The sequence below is a fragment of the Miniopterus natalensis genome, chromosome 4 (assembly GCF_054644295.1).
Source record: "Miniopterus natalensis isolate mMinNat1 chromosome 4, mMinNat1.hap1, whole genome shotgun sequence".
NCBI lineage: Eukaryota > Metazoa > Chordata > Mammalia > Chiroptera > Miniopteridae > Miniopterus > Miniopterus natalensis.
The window spans coordinates 30,943,206-30,967,201 of NC_142084.1; the positions used below are offsets into that span (position 1 = coordinate 30,943,206).

At 37.4% G+C, this 23,996-nt stretch overlaps 1 protein-coding gene across 2 annotated transcripts in view; it reads right to left on the reverse strand.

Annotated features, from left to right (window-relative positions):
• SCLT1 (sodium channel and clathrin linker 1) overlaps positions 1-23,996 on the reverse strand; it is an 88,422-nt gene that overhangs the window by 17,974 nt on the left and 46,452 nt on the right. For both annotated transcript variants that reach the window (XM_016203342.2, XM_016203341.2), the window contains 7 exons: positions 22,312-22,489; positions 19,493-19,591; positions 17,205-17,276; positions 15,889-15,963; positions 14,037-14,182; positions 12,611-12,803; positions 8,067-8,263 (listed from right to left, as the gene is read on the reverse strand). In XM_016203342.2, the coding sequence (XP_016058828.1) occupies positions 8,067-8,263; positions 12,611-12,803; positions 14,037-14,182; positions 15,889-15,963; positions 17,205-17,276; positions 19,493-19,591; positions 22,312-22,489 (960 nt within the window). The remainder of the gene's footprint in view (positions 1-8,066; positions 8,264-12,610; positions 12,804-14,036; positions 14,183-15,888; positions 15,964-17,204; positions 17,277-19,492; positions 19,592-22,311; positions 22,490-23,996) is intronic.

Below are 23,996 nucleotides of genomic sequence, written 5' to 3' on the forward strand. Positions count from 1 at the left end.
CTATCATTCAAGTAAGATTCGTAGAGATATATTACAGTTACAGATGTTATACATTAATAAGCTACTATTAATATTGTCTCCTCTTGGAAGCTCAAAATTCTCTGTACCACATATATTTCCAGATAAGAGAGTAACCAAGAGGGAATAATTCTAAACAAATAAAATTTTACAAATGAAAGCAAACTTCAAACTGAAAGAAGATACTACAGAGGAGCTTCACATTTTTAAAAAGTTCCTGATACTAAGATGAAAAACTTCATTCTATGGAAAAGTGATTTTATTTAATTAATGTGGGTTACGTTTCATGATGGCTGTACTTACTCATGGGTAGGTCTTAAGAAATCGTGGGTACCTGGTAATCATATTTAATTGTCAGTTGTCAGGAGGAACAGAAGTTTTCTAAGGCAGAAAACCAGCCCGGAAAGGACTCTTGCGCCTTAGGGGTTTTATGGCTATGCTAGTATTGGGTTTTGTCTCTAATGTTCTTTAACTGTAGCAAGTAGGTGGACACACAGAAGGCAAGAACACAGCAAATGTATAAGTATTTGTTGTGAAGTAAAGACGTATTTTGGGGGAAAGCACTGCTGCTTCATATGAAAAGCAGAAAAAGCTCACTGTTGACAGCGACAAACACATTTTATGTGAAGGGCAGAATGCCTGGGTGGGTGGCACGTACACGGAAATCCTCGTGGGGAGAGTCAAATGCATCAAGTGAGCCATCTGATTTTTAAATGGATTGCTCTGTAGTTTATTTTGTAATTTATTATTGATAAAAGACATAATTGGTTGAAGACTTGGATTGTATCACTGAATCAGCCTAAAAGCAAAACCGTATCTGAGGAAGACAAATGAATCCTTCCCCAAAGACAGAAATGCCATCCAGCAGCTGGCCTGGAACACTCTGGAAATGATCACATTGCTAACGCTCAACGTGGAAGCTACTGTAAACATGTCCAGTGGAGAGCAACACATTCATAACATATTTTTTCACTGGAATAAACATAAATTTCTACTTCAAAAATTGGAAATTACAGCTGCCATGTAATTTTGGTCAGGTATAGAGAAAATACTTTAGCATATACTTTTTATTTATTGTAGAAATATTTTTGGCTTGATTTCATATATATTCCTCAGTATTATTTGTCTCCAAAGAGGTATATATAAATCTTGCCTAAAATCTAGTGCTTTCTCAAACTAGTAATGCTTTTTTCTACAATTAAAAATGAAGTAAGCTCATAAGCCTTTCATACACATATCCAACACATTATATCACGGTTTACTTGGAATACAGCAATCTCTCTGCAATTATAAAGGCTATTCCCTAAGCCTCACTTTTACTGTTTCCTTCCTACATATTTTACATGTCAGGCATGGAGTTAACACCTACATATTTTACATGTCAGGCATGGAGTTATTCATCATATAAATAAAACCTTATAACAACATACTGGGTTACAGATAAGTGTAAGGGGTTGGGTTGGGTGGGATTCAAATGCAGGTCTGACCGAATCCTGAGTCAGTGCTCATCTCTATTACCCTCTGCTGCCTCCTTATGTGCTAAAAATATCACATGCTTTTCTCGACATTATTTAATATGTAATCCTTTTATGGAAGAAAATAGTCTTAATGCAAAATCATGTGAAAACATTTTCTGTTTTGAAAATGCACCGTTTAGTTTTGACGTCCGGAGCGCACTAGCACATTTTTAGTGACCCGGCAGAGACCTGCTGAGAGTCTCTTTTAGTACACTGGAATGTACTTCACGCCCAACCCTGTGGTCTAAACAACCAACGCAGGCATGGTGAACAACGGGTAAGTATGCCTTATGAAAAACAGACTTTCTTATGAAAAATCCCAAATATATACATTGAAGCCTTGATAGAATACAATGCTTTCTCATATTTTTTTAATTTTATAAAAATTATCACATAACCAAGAAATATTTAACTTAAGCATAATTATTCCTTTTAAAAAAGATTTCTAGAGAGAATGACTAAATCTAAAAATTCCAAAGTGTGTAAAACCTGTAACCTATTTATTTTTGATAACCAATTTAGTTTTAAGTAATCTCCCTCAACCTACTGAACCTACCAAAAATGCCAAAGAACACGGGGTTTTTTAAAATTTAATAAAAATGGTGCTCTAATGCCTGGAACAAAGACCAGATTGTCACACATGCATGAGAGGCCATGGCTGGAAAAATCTGGCTCTTCTCCTGTCTTTAATAAAAGCGTCGAAAGGAGGATTCTTTCCCTATGCAGTTCTTGAGGATTTGTTAAAAACTGGGTTACACTGAACTAGAACGGCAGAAGGAAAAGCAGTCACAATAATTAGCATCCATATGAACTTGAAGAGATAAGATCATGATAAAAACTAAAAATTAGGATGTTGAAAATATCTCAAGGAGAGTCAAGGATGAGAAGTTCAGGGACAGAAAGGCAATTAAAATATGAATATAGAATAAAAATATTTCTAATACTATATAATATTTGCATGATGCTCAGACATAATAAAATTGAGGTTTGGAAAAATTAAGTGGTTTATATGTAATCACACATTTGTGGGGCAGACCCTGGACTGGAAGCTACGATTTTAGCTTTTTAAAAAAATTGTATTTATTGGAGTGACATTGGTTTGCAAAACCATACAGGTTCCAAGTGTACAACTCAACAAAACATCATCTGCATGCTGCATCATGTGCCCATCACCCCAAGCAAAGTCTCTTTCCATCCCATTCTCCCCCTTGGCTCACCTCTATCTCCACTGCCACCCCAACCCCCTTTCCCTCTGGAAACCACCACAATGTTGGCTGTGTCTATGTGTAAGGTATACACACACACACACACACACACACACACACACACATATATGCTTTCCTTTGCTTAATCTTTTCACCTTCTTTCATCCAGCACCCCAACCCCCTCCCGTCTGACAGCTGTCAGTCTATTCCATGTATCCATGCCTCTATTTCTATTTTGTCAGTTTATTTTGTTCATTAGACTCCTTTTTATATACCCTAACTGACTCCTACATGAAAATCTTAAGTCAGTCACGCATACTGTGGAGAAAAATTTTAGGTCTTTAAAATTGGTATTTCAATAGTTTATTGTTTAAGGCTATTGATAAATATGATTCTAAAGCTTCTGTTTTTCAGAATTTAAAGGCTGTCAAATTAAGAGTTCTGCATAAAAGATAGAGACTATTTTGGGAAGGCATACGCAGTGTTCTAGGATTCTATGTAAACTGAAAATAAAATGAACATAATGCCTTCAGTTATGTGTCAAATGGATAATTTGAAAAGTTTACATTAATTCTGAAACATTACTTAATAAGCTTTGAGGACAATGTAAGTTCTTAGCAATGACATACAAATTGACTTTATTGTAAATTCAAATTCATAGAAATGGTAAAAAAAATTCACTAAAAGTAGAGATCAAATTGCTAAAAAAAAAAAAAAAAAAAAAGTATACAACTGGAGTCAGGATACAAAGTGATTCTTGACTACTTAGGCTAAGCAGGGCTTTGTTATATATGTGAACTGTGGAGCACATCTGACCAGGTGCCCAGCACAGGTGGGAAGTCTATGGAGATTTGTCACTCAAGACTTCATCTGAGTAGGATGGTCTTCAGAAGGCCGCCTGGTTTGTTTTGCATTGTACTCCATGGGTTATTTCTATTTATTTCTCTCTTAGGGCAGTTTACCACTTCATGTTGCTATGTTAGGTGTTTTGTTTTGTGGAAAAATGTTTTCAGAAAAGATTCTTTGTATTTAATTGAGACTCCAACAAGAAGGTGGTATAGCAAAGCAGAGATGGAATCTGTGGGCCGGTGAAGAGCCTGGCCTCACGCTGCAGCGGACAGTCTACCTGCTGGGACAGCAGAGCTGTGGGAGAAGAGGCAGGTAGGATAGTAACACAGTGATGGGAGTCGTGGACATTCTCTTCCGACTGCTTCTCTTTTCTCAGAGAAAAGAACCGAGGCTATCAACGGAAAGTGATGATGGAGGGGAGTCGTAAAAGGTTTGAGGGAAGACAAGGCGGTATGGAGGTCCCCAAGGAGAGCAGAATATGTAGACTGAGTGCATTAAATTCATGTGATAATGAACTTAAAGTGAAGTCACCAGCACAGCTGTGGTTTTTCTCCAGCCACGACGGGCACAGGAGGTGATGGCACAGAGAGGGCATCAGGTGGGATTTAACCAGGGCTGCTTGGGCAAAAGGAAGAAGGGAAAGAGGGGCAGGACAGTTAAGGACGATCCCCCTGCTGACCCATCTGAAATGGCCCTCCCTCTAAAAACACATGCACTGTCTATTCCCCTTTTCGGCTTGCCTTTTCTCTTTAGCATTTACCACTGTCACAGTATATTTAATTTCTCTCATTTACTCTCTCTCTGCCCTGTTGTGAAATCTCCATGAAGGCAAGAATTTCTGTCTGTTTTGTTCAGGGCTACTGTCTTTTAAAAGGTACGATTCCGTGCTGGATGACGGCAAAGCAGCTACTGTAGTCTCTGTGGCTGCCCGTCCCCAGCCTGCCCTGTGGCTTCACAGAGAAATGACTGGCTGGTGTGACACCCAGCAGCTATTTTTAAAAGACTGAGTGGTTTGGATATAATTTTGATCTTTAAAACCAGTAACATGAGTAAGATTTATATTATGAAAGTTATCTCTGCCATAGTGTGGGAAATGGATTCAAGAGAAAAGGGACTGGGGTTCCAGAAACCTACCAGGAAGCTGTGCGGTAATCCAGGTAAGAGCTGAGGGTAGCCTAAACTAAGGTAGGGGTAGTGAGGGCAGAGGCAAATGGATTTGAAAAACATTAAGGAGGAAGGATCAGCCAGATTGGATGCCTGTGGAGACTGAGGAAAGGAGAGGGAGAGAAGCCAGGGCAACCTGCTCTTCCATCACCCTACGGACCACACCAGGTTGTTTTCAAGGTCCTGACTACTGGAAACTATAGGGCTACTTCCATGGTATCTGAATTCTGGCTAATAATACTATTAAAAATTCCACATGAAAAACACAATTTCCAGTGTTCAAAAGGATTAAGATGCTTTCATGACAGGCAGCAGTACTGATGGGACAGGACTCATTCCAGTAGCTGCTTTACATCTATTATATACAAGGCTACCTCTGTTCTGCTTGCTTAGAAAGCAGGCACTGCATCCCAGAGCTCAGGTGGAAGGGACTCCTCCTGGTCTTGTACCACCAGCTAGTAAACCCCTCTAAGAAAACCACATTTCATTAATTCTCAAACAAATCACCTGTAAGCATTTACAGACTACTTATCACCTCCCCAACACCATGTTATGGACTGCATGTTTACATTAAGTATTTATGTTCATATATGCATATTAATTCAACAAGCATGTGCCAGTGACTGCTGGTGGCCTGGTGCCCGCGGACACATATACGCAGTTCCCAGAGGTCTGTGGTGTCTGACTGACGTGTTCTTACTGAGGTTTCAGAACAGGAGTTCAACAATAGCTGGATAAATAATTCCAGCCACACTGTTTGTGTGATGTTTTCTCTTCTGAAAGTATATTATAAGTACTGCTTTAAAAATTTTTTTCACTCATTCCCAGTGGCTACATCCTGGACTACGCATCTCTTTATCATCAACGGTCCTCACAGTAATTCTGAGAATGAACAGCACTGAGAGTCTATAAGTTGAGAAATGAGTTTCACTGTAAGGCAGTGCTGTGAGTGTCCTAGGAACTCAAGCCTCCTAGCGAGTAGTCTCTTGAACAGTGGGGCACACTATACGCTATCATGTTTCACAAGTTCAACCACATGTCAGAAACTAAAATTCTGCAGGAAGAACCAAGGTTGGAAGGAGAGTTTGGCCTGGCTTTCATTCACTCATTAATTCATTCAACAAATATGTTCTGAGTATCCCCTTGGGCTGGACCTTCTTTCAGGGTCTAGGGGCAAAGGCCCCAGTGGAGAACACAAGAGACAAGTTACTTTATGGAGCTGACATTCTCTTCAGGGATGAAAGAAAATAAAAAACGTAAGTAAAGAAATAGAAAGCGTAATCACTGATAGTGATGAATGCTATAAGGAGAAACAAAGGTGGGTAATGGGATGGAAAAAAGGGCAAGGCTTTGTCTTACGCATCTTTGTGTTTCTAGCATTTGGCAGATGCTTAGAAAAGAGTGGTCACTCACATATTTGTTACATAAATTAAAGTGAGACTTTAGGCATCTGCTTTTGTTTCTGGAAATACTTGTATAAACCTGCAAACTCAGGTATTAGGTACTTTAAATTTCAAGGTGTGGTTCTGGGCTTAGAGTGAAGAGATAGAGAGCCAGGATGCTAATAATCCTGCTGAATACTCTTAAAGGTGTACTAAAACCCCCAATCCAAGCAAGTGTGGATATTTTTAGTTAAGTTTACTAATACAATAAAGCAAGTATGTAAAGTATTAATGAGCTCCTATTATTGCAGAGTTAATATGTAATTTTAATAATCTACATGCTATATCTAATACAACAATAAGATAAAATTAAACTGATTTATTAATTTTTTTTCTGAGAACTATGGAAAAATCAAATGTAATGGGACGCACAAAGGCGGTAGCACCACCTTTCTCTTAAACTTGATGCAAAACATCTGCCAGGTGACAAAAGCATTGTCTGAGTAGATTTATAGCTTCTAGTCATCAAGGCATACTGGCTGACGGAAAAGCTGAGTTAGAAAATGGGAAAAACCTTCACAGGACACCCTCAGTCCCTCACTAGGCCAGACGTATAGGTACAAAGTCAGCTCCAGTTTTCAGGATTCTTTAAGATCTCAGCCAATACACAGATACTTTTTCATCTCCCACTTCAACACTGTGATACAAATAAACCAAAGTAAGGCACTCCGGCCCATTAGAATACCGTATTCTCATAGCCGAGGCCTAGGACGCTACATTATTAGTTGCTTCAAGGTAATCTAGTCATTTTTAAATGTTGTCTTGAAGCAGTTTTGAGGCCCTAGCTAGAGACTGGTCAGTTTCCCTTCTTGAGCAGCTGATTAAATCCACACGCCCAATATGGTTAAAACACAAGGGTATAGCAGCAAATTTCCTTTAGCTAAGAAATAACATTAAAATCAACTGCCAATGTGTCTTAATTAGAAGTAATATGTTTTATAATAAGTGCAACATTGATTCTAATGACCCTGATGTTAATTCCCTGCAACAGTTCCAAATTGATTTATTTTATAGCTACAGTTGATTTCACCTTCCAGGATGCTCTAATTGACTACAGATGCATGTACAGTCCCTATAAGAAAAAAGTTACCCAAAGCCTAGTTTTCACCAAGATATATTATTATCATATATTATTGATATCAGATATATCAATCACTGTGCCAAATGAGGTACGCTATTCTTAAAGAGTATGGTTAGATTCACTAAAGGTAGATTAGGTTATTCAGATTAATCAATTCATTAAAAACTCTACAACACTTCAAAAGCATTAAAGAGATAAAATACAGCGAAAAGTTCTGAGGTAATTTTTGAACAAAAGCTTGTAATGAGAAAAAGATGCAGAATATCGGAGCACCAATGATTCCTGTGCTGTGGGAAGCATTTATAACTCCCCACATTTAGGTTTTGACCTGTTGAACATTTAAGCCTAATTATATCACTTTGCTTGAAGCCCTCTATAGCATCCCATCTCATTCAGCATAAAAGCTCAAGTTCTTTTTGGGCAGGGGTCAGCAAACTTTTTCTTAAAGGCCTAGAGGGCAAATATTTTAGACTTTGCAGGCCAAACAGATTCTGTTGCAATTATAGGACATTATTATGCTGAACCTATATGCAAATAGTATTAAGATTCTAAACTGCCATATCCAACAAAAAACAAATTTTGTGGAATATTCATAAAATTTACAAAAATACACAGTATCTGTTTTGGTTGATAATGCTTAATATTTTTTATAGTTCAATAAATATTTGCTGAATAAAACATAAATACAAGGTCCAGAATTATACATTTTTACAAAAAGATTATGGCACTGACCTTAAACTAGAGGTTAATTTCTTCTGTAAAATGTATCAGACAATTAACCGTGACTTACTTCAGGTTACTGATTCTAATTTCAGCACTTTCAGTAAGTTTCTTCGTTTCTTCTTTCCACCTGGTGGCTGCCTTCTGTTGAGTTACTAAGAGATGCCTCAGTTCAACAGTGGAATTGCGATTACTGTCTTCCATCTCTCTCAGCTGAACTTCAAACCCGTGCTCCTTTATTGAAAATTCATGTTCCATGGTACTGATCTAGGGAATAAAATGAACACGGTATCTTCTTTCTCTTTTCTGTTACTGCGAGGGACATACTGACCAACAACACAAACAAAGGGAATATTCATCGTGTTGTCTGTAGCACGTAAATGTTTGGATCAGAAATCCATATAAAAATTGTTTACAATTTGTTTTTGTCACAAATGAAGACTTATCCTGTATGACAGTAAACATCCAGTGAAACGAGAATCATGATGGATCACAAATTTTTTGCAGCACTTTTCCCAACACCGTAAAATGCCAGTAGAAAAAAATATACCCTATAATATAAAACTGCTTTCAGCCTTTACTTTTACTTTTGTTGCCATAATCCATGGAAAATGTTTATGCTTTCAGTCACTGAGAGTTAGGTTTTTACTCAAGCCATTTAAAAAAAATGTTTACTGGTGTACTGTAAAGGATACAACTCAGGGACAGCCAGATGGAAGAGATACACAGGGCATGGTATAAGATGTAGGGGCTGTGAATTACCATGGCGTAGGGTATAGGGGCTGTAGGCTCCTGTGGTTTAGGGTGTAGGGGCTGTGGGCTCCCATGGTATAGGGTGTAGAGGCTTTGGGCTCCCATAGCGTAGGGTGTAGGGGCTGCAGGCTCCCATGGTGTAGGGTGTAGGGGCTGTGGGCTCCCATGGTGTAGGGTGTAGGGGCTGTGGGCTCCGACGGTGTAGGGTGTAGGGGCTGTGGGCTCTGATGGTGTAGGGTGTAGGGGCTGTGGGCTCCCATGGTGTAGGGTATAGGGGCTGTGGGTTCGCATGGTGTAGGGTGTAGAGGCTGTGAGCTCCCATGCCCTCTCCAAGTGTACCACCCCCCAACCACTTGATGTGTTTACCAACTCAGGAGTTCCTCCAGTCACTTTTGATTAATATACTAAATTTTAGATTGTCTTTCAAAGGGTTTTATGAAATCAAAGAATATTATACACAGGAATTCCTTTACCATTTCAGGTACAATATAAATACTTTGTTTTGTTTTTCAGGAAAAAAAGACTGTAATAATGATTCTGAGAATCTCTTATGGAACTAAGTTCAGAATATGTCTAGGTAGTGCATGTCATAGTAAAAACACCTAATGCAGAATGAACACACGAGTAAATGCTCTTGGGATACCCTAGAAGCTTCCTCAGATAGGACCCAGGGAGAATGAAGCCCTGGTGTCCTCAGGTATGTAATGAGGTGCTCCTCTTGTGCACATCTGGAATAAACTACCTGTGACCAGCCTGGAGGCAACTAAGAAAATGGTGATTATGACAGCCTCCTTGGTGTTTTCTCAGGACATCTTTATCTTGCTACACTATAGAAATATTATAAAGGATACCCAACTTTGTGATATTTTAAAGTATTGTGCTTTAAACATGGTCATGGCTGGCATGGCTTCTGGTAATTCATTAAATATGGCCACTTTCAAACTCGAAAAAGAACAAACAAGGGACACAACTTTCCAAATTCAAAAAACACCAGAGAATACCCAACAATAGCAAAATCCATGGCTCATGGGTCCTCACCACCCCTGCTGAATGCAACACGCTCCCTAGAACTCTTAAGTTTGCTTTCTCAAATAGTACAGGGACAGGAATTTAAGACCTTATGAATATAGGCATGGAAATCACATTGATTTCTTAATTTTGCACTGCATTACTGCTGGGCAAGCCTCCCGAGGCACCCTGATACCTGCTATCTTAATAATGTTTGAATTATTAGATTCTGAACAGAGATTTGAATATGCTCCTCCTTCCATTGCCTCAATCTCCACTTTCTCTGGAGAAGCCCTGGTTGTGATGTCTTAGGCGGAATCATCTCTTTTTCTTTTACACATTTTAAAAAAGTGATCTAAGCATCTATCTAGTTTTAGAATTCTGCCTACCAAGTTAAGTCCCCCTACTGCCACCTGGGAAATCTACTTGTGACAAGCCTTGCCCTAGGGTCCTTCTTGATAACCTGGTCTCTGCCTGCTTCTCCAAGCCTGTGCTTTGCCACCATCCCCTTTCTTCGTTTCTGCCACAGTGCCTTCTCATTCTTGGGTCCTTTTCACTGTTCCCCTGGCATGGAATAGTCTTTCCCTTTCTGCATGTCTTGGTTATTTCTTTCAACGTTTAGAACTCAGCCCAATTATTGCTTCTATAGGGTAATTCTCTTACTACATATCCAGACAAAGTCAAGTCCCTCTCTATAAGCTCTCACAGTGCCCTATGCCTTTTCTAAAAAGTCTGTAAGTAGATGTTTAAAGTTTGCCCACCTCCATGAACATTATAAGTTTTTAAGGGTGGGGACCACATCTTTTTGTTTACTATTGCCCCTTTAGGACCTGAAACATAGTAAGGTTGCTAAAACACAGCTATAGGTTGAATAAGTGATGGCTTTTGGGTGTCAAAATTGAGTCTTTAAACAAGCCCCAGATCCTTTAGTGGATGCAACTGTGCTTGTTAAACTGGAGAGGTCTGCGGTGACACTAGAAGGCCAAGGGCGATAACTGGGCCTCCTATAACAGAAGTCCCACTAATGATGGACTTCAGAGTGCTATAGTCCCCCTCCCATCCTTTGTGCCCTCCTATCTGTTGGGTAAGTAGCCAGGATTATTTAGTATAGTATATATGTATGTCCAACTTTAAAAGATACTGCCGAGTGGTGGTTTTACCAATTTACATTCCCAAAAGTGTCATATGAAAGTTCCAGATGCTTTACAACTTTGTCAACACTTGATACTGTTAGTTTTCAAATTTTATCCATTCTGGTGGTACTTTCATTGTGGTTTTAACTACATTTCCCTAATAAATAATGAAGTTGAGTATTTTTTTCATATGTGCTCTTTTTATAAAGTGCCTATTTAAGTTTTGCCCATTAATGAAAATGGGATGTCTGTTTTTTCCTTATTAACAATTTCCTTATTAATTGGTAACAGTTTTTATATTTTGAATATGAGTCCCTTTTTTTGGGTTGTATATATTATAATACTTTCTTCCACTTTTCATTCTCTTGATATCTTCTGATGTCATTCATTCATTTTAATGAAATTCAATTCATCTATGTTTTCATTATGATTACTGCTTTTTGTGTTCTTTGTAAGAAATTCTTTCTTACCCAACAGGAAGACTTTCTCCTTGACGCTCCACTGTTTTATATTTTGCATTTAGGTCTACAAGGCAACTCAAATAAATCTGCATGTATGATGTGATATGAGTCAAGGTTTATTTTTAAAATATGGACCCAACTGACCTAGCATCATTTATGGTAAAGATAATTCCTTCCGTACTGAACTGCAGTGGTGCCTTTATTATAAATGAGGTGATTATGAAAAATTGGTTTGTTCCTGGACTCTATTTTGTTTCATCCATCAAGTTGATTATTCTTATGTTGATTACACATTTTTAATTACTGTAGCTTTATATAAAGTCTTCATATCTTGTAGTACAATTCTTTCCTTACTGTTCATAGACTTTCCACTGACTAAAGCACAAAGTACAAGCTTCTTGGTAGGAGACACATAAGGCTCTCTTTTTCAGAGTTCAAGCTTTTACCAGTAACCACAGGGTTTAATACTTGGAACTGGAGGCATTAAATAAATATATGATGATATTAATTTGGCTGAAGCGTGACTGTTTATGAGTCCTCAAAGTAACAAAAAGCAAAGTGAAATACCAGCATTACCACACCATATCCCTACTATGAAACCAAAAGATATAGATCTTTATCATAAAGAGTTAATGCCATTTTTACAAAAAAAGTCTCACTGAATGGGAAAGGCAAGGAACATGTTGGTGGTGATACCTGTGCTTCCTGAAACTCCTTTACACAGATTATCATGTTCCTATTGCCAAAGCATGTGAGCATTAAAGGAGGGAGAGATGAGAGAGATGAAGGGGAGCTTTCCCTAGAGGAGACCGTGTCCCTCGCCTCTTCCTGGCATGGAGTTTTCAGACTACCTCTGAGTGATTCTCAGAGCACCCTGAGGTAGCATCCTCTGTAAGGCTAGGTTTAGAGTCCAGTTTTCAAGAGGCTATCCTAGAGGGAGAAGAGAGACAGTCTACAAAGTTATCTAATCTATAGTTTTGCTAGCACTGCTTAAATTGCTTTGGCAGAAGTATCAGTGTACTTCATGGTTGGAAAAGGATTTTTTTCTGTGTGGACAGTGAGAGCAATGATTTTCAAGGATGCTTGCCAAGTTCTGCAGCACAGAAAAGGCCGGTGAATGCTCTTGCATTATGATTTAGTGCTATCTGATGAGAAGGCAAAAAAAGGGGGCCTTAAAAATATTTTACCAGGTCTCTAAATATTCTCTACATTTTGATTTTCACAAGCACATATTTAACTCTGAATAGTCTTGAAAATACCTTTAATTTTGCCTTTTTTTGAGCCTCGAGAGCAATCTTTCTTAGATCCTCGGCCTCTTTCTGTAACTGTTCATTTTCTTGCTGAAGTTTTAGCCTTTGTTCACTGACTAATCCACAGTTCTCTCTCTCAGACTCCAGGACATTTTGAAGTTTCTGAATCATTTCTTGGCAACGGGATATCTCTTCCGAGGAACTGATTAAAAAAAGAAAACAAAAGAAACTTACACTTAATGATATGTAATGGACATAAAGAAGTCTATTTATATTTCACAGCAGAGAGTTCGTCTTTGTTCTGAGCCATTTCTCTTCACTGCAGACTTAACTGCGTGGTGTCACAATGCTATGTCATGCCGGGAAAACACATTCAACTTAGCAATCTTGACTAAGACTAGACAAGTTGAACTGTTACCACTCACCTAGAAAATCTATATGGGACTTCTTTCAAGTTTTTACTAACATTGAGAATCACTATGTAAAGAGGACTTCGAGGGGACAAACTGAGACTGATGGTAAGACAGATGAAGTAGGTAATAACCCAAACTTTGTTTACATCAAGCAACCCCATAGAAAGCCATCAGCTGACCATATTACCAAATTACAATGCCTATTTCGTATTTTCCTGTTATATGTCTTAGAAACGGTTTTTATACATTTCTAGTTCTATAAACTTCTTATTTAATCATAGTTTAAATATGTTGTTTTTTAAACTTTCTCTACAATGGATTGTTCTCTACAACCTCCAAGCATGTATATTGCTAATTTTTATTCCTCTTATTTTAAATCTCTATCTTTTCAATCCCAGATAAGAAAATACTGTGAACATTCCCTGGTCAATACAAGGCCCTCATTTCCCATAATACTTGTAGATCTCCCCCCCCCCCCCCCCGCACATCAACTCTGGCTGATAAAGTTCTTAATGAAATGATGGATCTAGGTCATGATCATGAAAGGGAGTTAAACTCAGAAAGATGCTAAGATCAGAATCAACCACACATTGAGTGCCTCCAAACAGAAGTCCAAAGTATCACCACCTATGAAGAAATCTTACAAAAAAATTAAAGCTGGGTTGATCAAGCCTCTTGACTTAGTTACTAGTTCTTAGGAACCACATGGCTCAGAGAAACAAGGTAAATGATACCACATATATGCATCCTACTTAACCGCTAGAAAGGAGAAATTTTAAAAAAATGATAAAGTACTATTAAATCTTTTCTTCCTGAAGAAATGTGTCTTCAGACATAATTCTGAACAAAAAAACCTATTTGGTGCTAAAGAGTTTCTTTTCTTCTTTTCTTTTCTTTTTTTTCTTTTCTCTTTTCTAACACAAGATATAATTAATTATTAGTCCTATACAAAAAGTATAGGATCTGTCAAAAATTGTATGTATTCTGAAAATGTTATCACAGAAAATTCTAGAGTATCTTACTTTAATTGAAGTTGCTTAATTTTATTTTCTGCTGTCTTAAGTCTTAGCTGAAGATCATCTTTTGACCGCTCTGCAACCAGGCATCTTTGGTGCATTTCTTCCAGTTTTCTGTAATGACTTTCGTTTACTTTGCCTTCACGGTAAATCTGCAGAAGAGGCTTATATGTATATTACCTTACAGAAGAAAATGGTCTAAGAAATGATAGGTTTAGAAACTGAAATCAGTGATGAGAAATCAAAACCCATGATCCTGTGTTCATCTGTTCCCACTGTAACGCATTAAAACACATCAATAATTAATTTGGGTGTTTCACATTTACAAAATACAATGCTAAAAACTGACAAAATAATAACTGCTTATTTTTCAAATTATTCATGCTCATTATAAATTATTCCAATACTTTTAATATTTTAAAAAGAAATGTAAAATAGCTGAAGTAAAAAAAAAGTGCTCTAGATGTCACCACTTAAGAGATGATGCTTTGATTCTCTGGTGAAGATCCCACAAGTCAATTCTGTATTAGAATATTAAAAACACAGGTACATGCTGTCTGCAGTGAACAGAACTATCTGAAAGTGACTCTAAATCCCCCTCTGTGTTAACTAGATAACGATCTAGCTGGAATAGGGGTCCCCCTTGCCCAGCAGGAGTGGCTGTCTGGCCTTCTCCCATGACACAGAGGCTATAACAACCTAGAACTGCAGGGTCTAGGCAGCTCACGTTTTCAGACAAAGCCTACACCCAGCTACCCTTCAAATCCAGATTGCCTGAACAAGTAACCTGTGTCTCCTCCTCCTGCTCTATGAGAAAGACAGAATATTAGCACAATGTCCTGCTACCTAAATGCAGATGTATACTGCAGTCTAGCAGTTGACTTCAGCACCTGTTCATGGGACAGTGGGAGAACCTGTTGCGTTTAGCCTTGTAACTTTTACATTTCCCCAATATAGCCTATTCCTTAGCCTATGCTATGTGACATTAAAAATTCATCCCAAGCCCTGATGTATAGCAGGAGGCAATCTAAATGGTACATATATAATGAAGGCTGAGATGGCATCAGCCTTGAAGGAGAATGGTGACCATGACGGTCCTACCTTCAACATGACATGTACACTTTTTCCCCTGCCCAGAAATGGGCTTATATAAGATGTTTTGCTTTTTAAGTTACTCTTTTATGATTCGGTGTTGTTATGATCTTTTTGTGTCAATGACACAGATACATCACGTGCGTTTATGCTACCTAGCTCTTTGAGGAAAATCAAACTTTGACTACCACTGACTATTATTTTTTAACACTGGGCAAGTATGTGCTGAATCAAATTTAGTCTCTCCCTTTTCCCCAAGGCTCTTGAAAAGAGCGGGATATTTACAGCTAATAAAAAAGGGCAAGTAAGAAAAAAATGTTAACTGTAGACTTCTTACAATATTTTTTTCTCAAATATCATTGGGATAAATATTTTTCTTAACTATGAAATAAAACTCTGTACTTTTAAAGGTAAAAACCATAGCAGTGTTGTAATTTTCAAGTTGGCATAAAATTTAAAAAGAGAAGACAGACAAAATAAAATTTACCACTGCGATGAGGTTTAAGCAAGAACTACAGCTACTTCATGAAATTTATACCTTTACGTAAAAGGTTCAAATCATGTGGTCACTCCTGTAAAGAAACGTATGCTGGCAATACCAATATTTAAATGCAGATTCTGAATATATCCCAAGCAAATAAAAACACTCACCAGAAGAATACTTATAACATAGGGGTTGCTAGTAGATAGTGTGATGGAAGCAGACAGTAATGTTGCGTATTTGCAGTTGGGTTTTAGGCAGTTACTTTTTCCTTTTTCTTTTTACCTTGTCTAGTTCGTCTTCCACTGCTTTTTTCTCCTTAATGACTCGTTCAATTTGGCCCTGTTTTTCGGCACACTCCTATAAATTCAAGTCAAATTGTAAATAAATACAGTATCTGTAAATCCTTAAGAAAAACGGGGAGAAATGGAGAAGTGAAATGATTTGTTCACAATAGGAATGCCACATTCACCCCATCAGTACAGCAGGGCCACTGATTAAAAAAACAAAAACAAAAGCAAACCAACAAACAAGCTCAATCTTCAAAGAGCTGCTACCCCCGGAATTTCAGAAATCACCTCCAGTGCAGAATGCCAAGTTCTAAGTAAACACACAAGGTGGGTGATAGAGGTTGAGGGACAGCAGGGAGAAAAAAATAAATAAATGAGACAGTAAACACTTTCAATTAGTCAGTACAGCTTTCCCCAAGGAATCAACATGACATCAGATAATATTTAATATTTTTAGAAGAATTCACTTAGCTATGAATTAGAATTGTTTTTCTATAAACCCTAAAAACATGTATTAAAATAATCTGAAATTATAATTTTTTTACTCTAAAGTGAGTTGATAGAGCTCTGGTTGTTACACAGCTAACAGTTACTTTAAAAATCCCAGCAGGCCTTATCTAGCACATGTGCGTTTGGGAAAAGAGGACGAATGTTCTTGTCCCTCCAGAGTTTACAATCCATTAAATAATCCTTGACTAAGGTAGGACCTTCTTTCCCAAAGCTATTAATCCTTTGAGAGCTAAGTCACTCCATGTAAGGGGACAAGCAAAATAGCAAGGGGATAGAAGGAGAAATAAAACTAAAAAAAAACACAAAGAATTAGATATGACTAACTGGCCACACTGCACCCCATTAATTTTACCTAATGTTCCTATATCCTTAAAACAAATGACATTAAACAGACAAAAAGTAACACTGTTGGTTGTTCTGTTGGTCTCAGGACCTGTACATGACGACTAAGTTCCCATTAAGCACACTATAGAGCCTGCATATACTTTTCCTTTCTCCTGGGTCTCCCATGTGAACCCAGCATATGGCAGCAGCTGTCTCGGCTGCTTCACAGTGCCAGGTGCATTCTTTGTCAAAGACAGGTAATCAGAGTGAACTGTGATAAATGCCATCCATTTTTCCTGCTGGACCATAAGTCCAAGATTGCAGATAACATGTTTATCTTGATTTTCACTCTGTCCCTGGCATCTAGCATAGTTCTTGTCTTAATAAGTACCTTTTGAATGAACTAATATGCAATATGTACTTTTCCCTTTAAAATAAGCAATTTCAGGAGAAAATAGCAGTATGATCTTAACATACCATCTGAAGGGCTGAAAGTTCTTCTGTTAGTCGAGAAATCTGTACATTATATTGTTTTCTTGTGTTTGCAACCTGTAAATTAAGATATTTGTAAATTATCTAGGTCTACAATAAAAATTAATAATATTCAATATACACATTTAGGATAATAATTTTTATAAAAAAGAAAGTAACTTTTAGGGCGTAAAAGATAAATAAGCACATGATATATTAAAGAGCCAAGAATTTAACCTGGAGGTGGGAGGAGAGAGAGTAAGATAAAAGACAGTGGTTGCCAATCTTGTAGGCCCAGGATTCTTTTATATAATAAAAGCAAAGATCTTTTGTTTATGATGGGTTATTTTCATCAAAACTTACCATATTAGAGATGAAAACTGAGAAAACTTCAAAATATTTACTTAATCCCTTTATAAACAACAATAACTAAAGTTATTGCAGGTTAACACAAATAATATATTTTTATAAAAAGTAAGTACACTTTCTAAAATTAAAATATTTTGAGAAGAGTGGGATTATTTTACATTTTTTGCAAACTTCATTAATGTCTGTCTTGATAGACATAACAGGTTAAACAGAGATGCCTAGTAAGATATTTAGATAGGGAGACAACTAGATTCAAGGAGGCAGCTGAATACGCATATTTGTAGAACGGTCTGGACTGAACATAGCGATCACAACACTTTTGAAAACTTACAGAGATTATTAAAGGATTCATGCAGAAGACAACCTCCATCAACCATAAAATTAATGTGAATTTATTTTAGAATTAGAAAATCAACTAGAGGATTTCTCCTATCATGGGTACTTTGATAAAAATAGTTGCATCATTAAAATCAACAAAATTTACTAATATCTACTTTTTAAAGCTATGTCATCAGAATATTTTAAACTACAGCAATGTTACAGTATTTTCAATCCTAAGAGTAGAACAAGGATTTCTGCAGAAAGGACATACAAGATTAGGAACAAAAAAACCCAGGCTTTAGTTTGGCTTCTGCCTCAAATTAGAAATTTTATCTTGGAGAACCACCTAATTTCAGTCAGACAGCAACAAAGTAATAGACTTCTAAGAAATACTTCTGCAGCAAGAATCATTATACAGTGACTCTGCAGGAATAAAAACTCTACCACTTAACTGTTTTTGGGAAAAGCAAACATGTTAGAGTCTATTTTAAAAAAAATAGACGAGGTTTTACAAAACTAGTTTACTTCAGTCTACCTCAGCAAGAAATAATACTGCTTGCAAATATATATGAAAATAGTTAACACCTTTATTTTATCCCGTGGAGGAATATATAGTGTCTCCAACTATCTTATTATTTATTATATCCTATCCTAACTTTATTAAATTTATTTTTTATTAAAGTATATTTGACATACAATATTTTATTAGCTTCAGGTGGATAGGAGCTCATTTTAAAAGAAAAAGGTGTTCGTTTTCAATAATGTATGTTAATCATTTCATAGATAGTATTTATAAATATGTAGGCAAGCATTTTAATGTAAATATTACAGTAAAAATTAAACTACACATTTCTGCTTTTTCTAAATCTTGTCTCAGACAAAAATGTCAAGTTAAAAAATTGCAACCAAGCTTCTTGAAAAATTGGCAGATTCCAGGTCTGAGGCAGGGAAAGTACAAGATGAGAGAGGAACATCACTTATGCAAGAAAGCTAGAGAGACAATTTGATAATAAAAAAGACTGATGGTAATATAACATAAAAAATTAAAAACGTATGAATCCACAGTGATGTTAAAAGGGGGGCAGGGCACTTCTTTACTAAAAAATGGGGGCTCATAAATGTATAGAAAGAATAATAGAATTAGAATATTATCATTTTAATCACTCCATATAATATTTATTTCAGGCAAGAGTTATTAATGAATGCTAAAACCACTGGATGAAAGATTTTGGTGGAAAAGGATACCTGCATGGTCTTCGAGAATCTCCCGATTATTTATTAAGAAACAATGGAGAAATCTGGTCTTACCAACTTAGCCATGTGGCCAAGCTTAGCATCACCAGTGCACACCCTGACATTGCAGCTTCCTGATATGGCGAGGTAGGAGGTATGCACACATCAGTCACTCTGCCATTTCCCTACCCTCCACCCCTGCCCCACTGCAGCTCAGAGCATAGGTGCTGAGATGTTTTTTATTTGAAATTTGGCACAACTGATGCAATTAGCTGACAGTTAAGTAACTAGGTCCATCAGGCAAAACTCAGGTAGTGTGTAGTCTTAAGCTATAAACGTTCGAATTTTAAATATAATTAAAAAGCCCTTACTTCTTTCTTGGTTCTTGTGGCAGCATCTTGCATAAACTGAGAAAGTGTTTTTCTCATTTTCTCTATTTCCTCTTCTTTTTGCTTCTCCTCAAGCACAGCCTGCAGAAAATAAACATTTGATATTATTATAGATCACATCATTAACAAAGATAACATAATAAATTAGTAACAACTTATCCACTATCAACCTTCTCGAAAGCAAACATCTTATTCTAAACTTCTGGGACATCTCCACTTGGGGTGCTTACCTAAGTTAGGAATAGGACTTATTTTCTCTAACCCCTCACCTGGTCTTGTCCTAACTAAACATTTATTCTTTTCCACTGGCAGCTATTTCAGCCAGTGCTGTCACTCTCTAACCTCTACAGCTGCAGGTCTTGGAATCACGTTTGAATTTTTCTTCTCCTTCGGTCCCTATACAAAATAAGTCTTCAAGTCTGGGTGTCACAGTCCTGGGACAATCTCTTGGATTGCCTTCTCTTTTCACTACTTGGTATTATTCCAAATAAGCCCTTGTCACCTCACACCTCAATCACTGTAGACACCACCTGCTCTGCCTCCTTGATGTGTTTCTATCCATCCAATCTTCATCTCCCGCCTAAAAACTAGCCTTATAATCCCAGTTCTGTCGTCACACTCATCTCCTTGCTTCCCTGTGGAGCAAACTCCTTGTCCCCAATACCTTCTCCCTCACGGGCACTCCATTCAGGCTTTTACCACCCACAACCTCCATACTGGTCACTCAGGAGTCGAATCTGAGTAATCACCTTATTTAATCTGTCGGCAACACTTGAGATAATGGGTTACTTTTCCCCTTGCTTGACTTTCTCACTTGGCTTCTCGTGCGCCCGGTTTTGGCTCCTCCCCGCAACCCACTCGTCATTCCTTCTCAGCCTGTGTTGCTGCTCCTTTCTCTCCCCCTCAGCCTCTTCCATATAGATTACCCGAGACTCGGGCCTTGGTCCTCTGCTCCATCTACATCCACCCTTAGTGGTCTAATCCAATCTCATGGTTTTAAATACCACTGAGAGGCTGACAATTCCCAGACTTACCTCTCTAGCCCAAATATCTTTCTGAGCCAGAAAACCTCCAATTTTAGGCCTGACTGACTGACTGCCTGACTGAATCAATCAATCAATCTCCCTCCTCCCTCTCTCAACATCACATAAGTGGCCCTGTCTTCAGATCCTACTATCTTTCAAAGATACCACATACATTTCCATCTTTTTCTAAAAAAGATTGTTTAATAAATTTCCTCCTGCTTAAATAGGTAAGTTAGTAAGAGCGATAGCTGTTTTGCTGTGACAACCTGGTGGGGAGAAGGAAACACTGAGGAAAGGGGGAGGCATCGAAACAACTACGCTAGGCTGTGCTTCGTGTCTGCGTGACTGGTTGGAAGAATCCTTGGAACAAGCAACTGAAGGTGGGAACCCTTTAGCGATAAGCAATTAGTCAAAAGGCAGCTTAATATTACAGCTATAAACAACCTCTGTGAGGGTCTGCTGACTGAAGACTTGGGCAAGAGGATTTGAGGGTTAGGTGATGAGTGTCCCTGCTACCTTCTCTGTCCATCTGTTCTACACAAAATGTTCATCTTTCACAACCTGATGTCCAGAATGCTCACACGACTAGGCTTCCCAGGGCAAAGAGAAACAATTGTCCTGCTCTTAATTTTTTTTTTTTTTAGCTAACTTGGTGTTAAGAGAACTTCCCAAGCATTTTAAGTCTATTTTGTGCCTTTCAAGCACTCCAAGAGACAGCATTCAGATGGGAAGATTAGCATTATCACAGTTTAAATTTGGATAATTATTTTTTAATATACAATGTATAGTTTTGTTGTTTTTTTTAAAGTTTTTCGTTTGTTTTTTTTTAAAATATATATTGATTTCAGAGAGAGGAAGGGAGAGGGAGAGAGGAGGATAGAAACATCAATGATGAGAGAGTCATTGATTGGCTGCAGCCCGCAACCGGGCATGTGCCCTGACCAGGAATTGAACCCCGATCTCCTGGATCCTAGGTTGATGCTCAACCGCTGAGCCATGCCCGGCTGGGCTGTTTTGTTTTTAATAGCGCTCTTGGAAAACCCTCTACTACGTAAGAAAGGAAACAAATAAAACAAAGCATTTTCTTTGTACTTCCCATATTTCCCAGCAGGGTATTATACATATACTGGGTATTCAATAAATGTCAGTTAAATGAATTAATGATCTCTACATAAGCAAGGCAGCAACATTAAAAACAAATCCATGTACTTATGATTTCTATAAGCTATATACCATTCATATGGAAGTGGTAAAAGACAAACATGATATGTGATAACACAGGAATAAACTGTTAGAAGGTTAAAAAAAAAGTGACATAAAGGCTCCAGTTAATAAATCTTTGTAGCTAAATTTAATTTCTGCCAATTAAGCTTCTGCTCTATTACAGTAACTGTGTAGGTGATAAAGGTAGATAAGATTTATCTGACTCAACTGCATAAAATACAGGCTATACCTCAGTAAAGTGCTGTAACAGGCTTTTTAAAGAGTATGAGACTACAACGCTAAGGCTACAGGGATGAAGACTGGTTACATGAGGATTGTAGACAGAAGAAAAGTCTGATATGTATACAAAAGTTTTGGGGGAGGCTGACATTTTATCATATTTTATTATATTAAGTCTTACCGTCAAAGTGCAACATGTTTATTAATGGAAAGCACAGCAATTTCATTTTCATGTGTTTATCCTGTAGTTATAGATTCCCTTACTGTTAGGTCATATGGGGGAATATTCAGCATTTTATTTTTTTTTATAAACATGTTAACTAGTTTTCTTACCTGGTTTTTTTGCAGGTTAGCTTCTTCTAAGAGTTGCATGCTATTTCTGGCTCTTACAATAGCTTCATATTTCTCATTTTCTAATTCATTGTACTTTGCTTGTAACTCTCTGGTCTGTTTTTCCAAATGTGTTTTATCTGCTCTTAATTGGGTGGCTTCTTGGAGTGTCACAGATAATCTAAATATTAACAGTCATGTTTCAAAAGTGAAATATTTTTTAAGGGAAGGAAGAAGATAGCATATTTACTGAGCACCTGTTACAGGACGAGCATTATTCTAGTTACTTTCACATGTATTTTCTCATTTGATTCACACAAAAGTTCTGCAACATAGATTTCGTTACTTCCATTTTAAAGAAAAACAAACACCATTTTAATAGAGATTAAGCATCTGATTAAGGTCGTATGACTAAAGAGCAGTGGGGCTGAGGCTGCACCTAGATATTCAGACTCTAATTATGTTACACTTTCTATATTATCGTGGTGTATTACTCAGTTACATGAAAATGTTATAAAGCAAATCTTTAAATAATGAGTTGTTATTTCTATTTCTATAGTCTTTTTTTCCTCCTTTCCTTTTTGCTTGGCTGCCAGTTCCCATTCTCTACTGGGATTACCCATGTTAACTTACTAATGTGTATCTTTGAATATTTTCCCAAGTTCATAAAATCATATACATATATATACATACACATTATATACACACCGATCCATAGGTTTTTAAACATAATTTTTCTGTTGTTATAAAAATTAAGATCATAGTATAAACCCTTTTCTGCACTTGCTCTTCTCATTGAATAATGTCTTGTAGAAATCCTCCGGCAGTACATCCCAAAGCTCTTCTTTCCTTTCCTACTCTGATGGATGTAACTTAACTTGTATTTCCCTGATTACTGGGGGGTTTAAGTATATTTTAAAAAGTTAGTTAGCCATGTGAATTGTGATCTTTAAATTTTTTCTTCATATTCTCTGCCCATTTTTTCAGATGGATTATTTACTTTGCCTGTTCCTTTATAAGAACTATTTGACTATTAAGATATTAACCTCTGACCTGTCCTGCATGCTGCAAATATTTTTCCTACATCTACTTTTTTGTTGTTGTTGGCAGTTGACTCTACGTAGGGAATCTTCATCACATGGCAAAATTTCACTTTAATACAGCTCAATTTGACTATTTTTTCCAACTTCTCGGATTTCAATTTTTATAAAGATGAGCTCCCTTATCTATAGATTGTTAACATAAGCTCCTAGATTTCCTCAGAAGATTGCTATGTCTTTCATTTTTTTTACCTCCACATCTTTAGTAACATGTTCTGATAATAACTCTTCCCTTATATCTCATCCTTTCCTTTGTTATTTTCAGGCATTTTCCCCCCCTAAGTGGTGGTAGGAGAAGCCCTATCCTGTCCCCATGCCCATCCTCACCCCCAAACACACAGTGCCAGGAGGAAGCTTGCCTGCTCCAGCACACCCCTCTCTCTCCCAGCTTTGGAAGGAACAGAAGTTAGCCTGCCTTTTATTTCATTCCTCTCCTTTTAAACATGTTGTTGTTGTTTAGTACTTCTGCTTAATCCTAAAGGAAGGGAGTTAAGGTGTATCACTTTTTAGAGTGCTTAGCTGCCAGCAGCAGAAGCCAATCTAAGTGGAAAAGGGGTTTATTAAAAGGATACTGGTAGGTTCACAAAC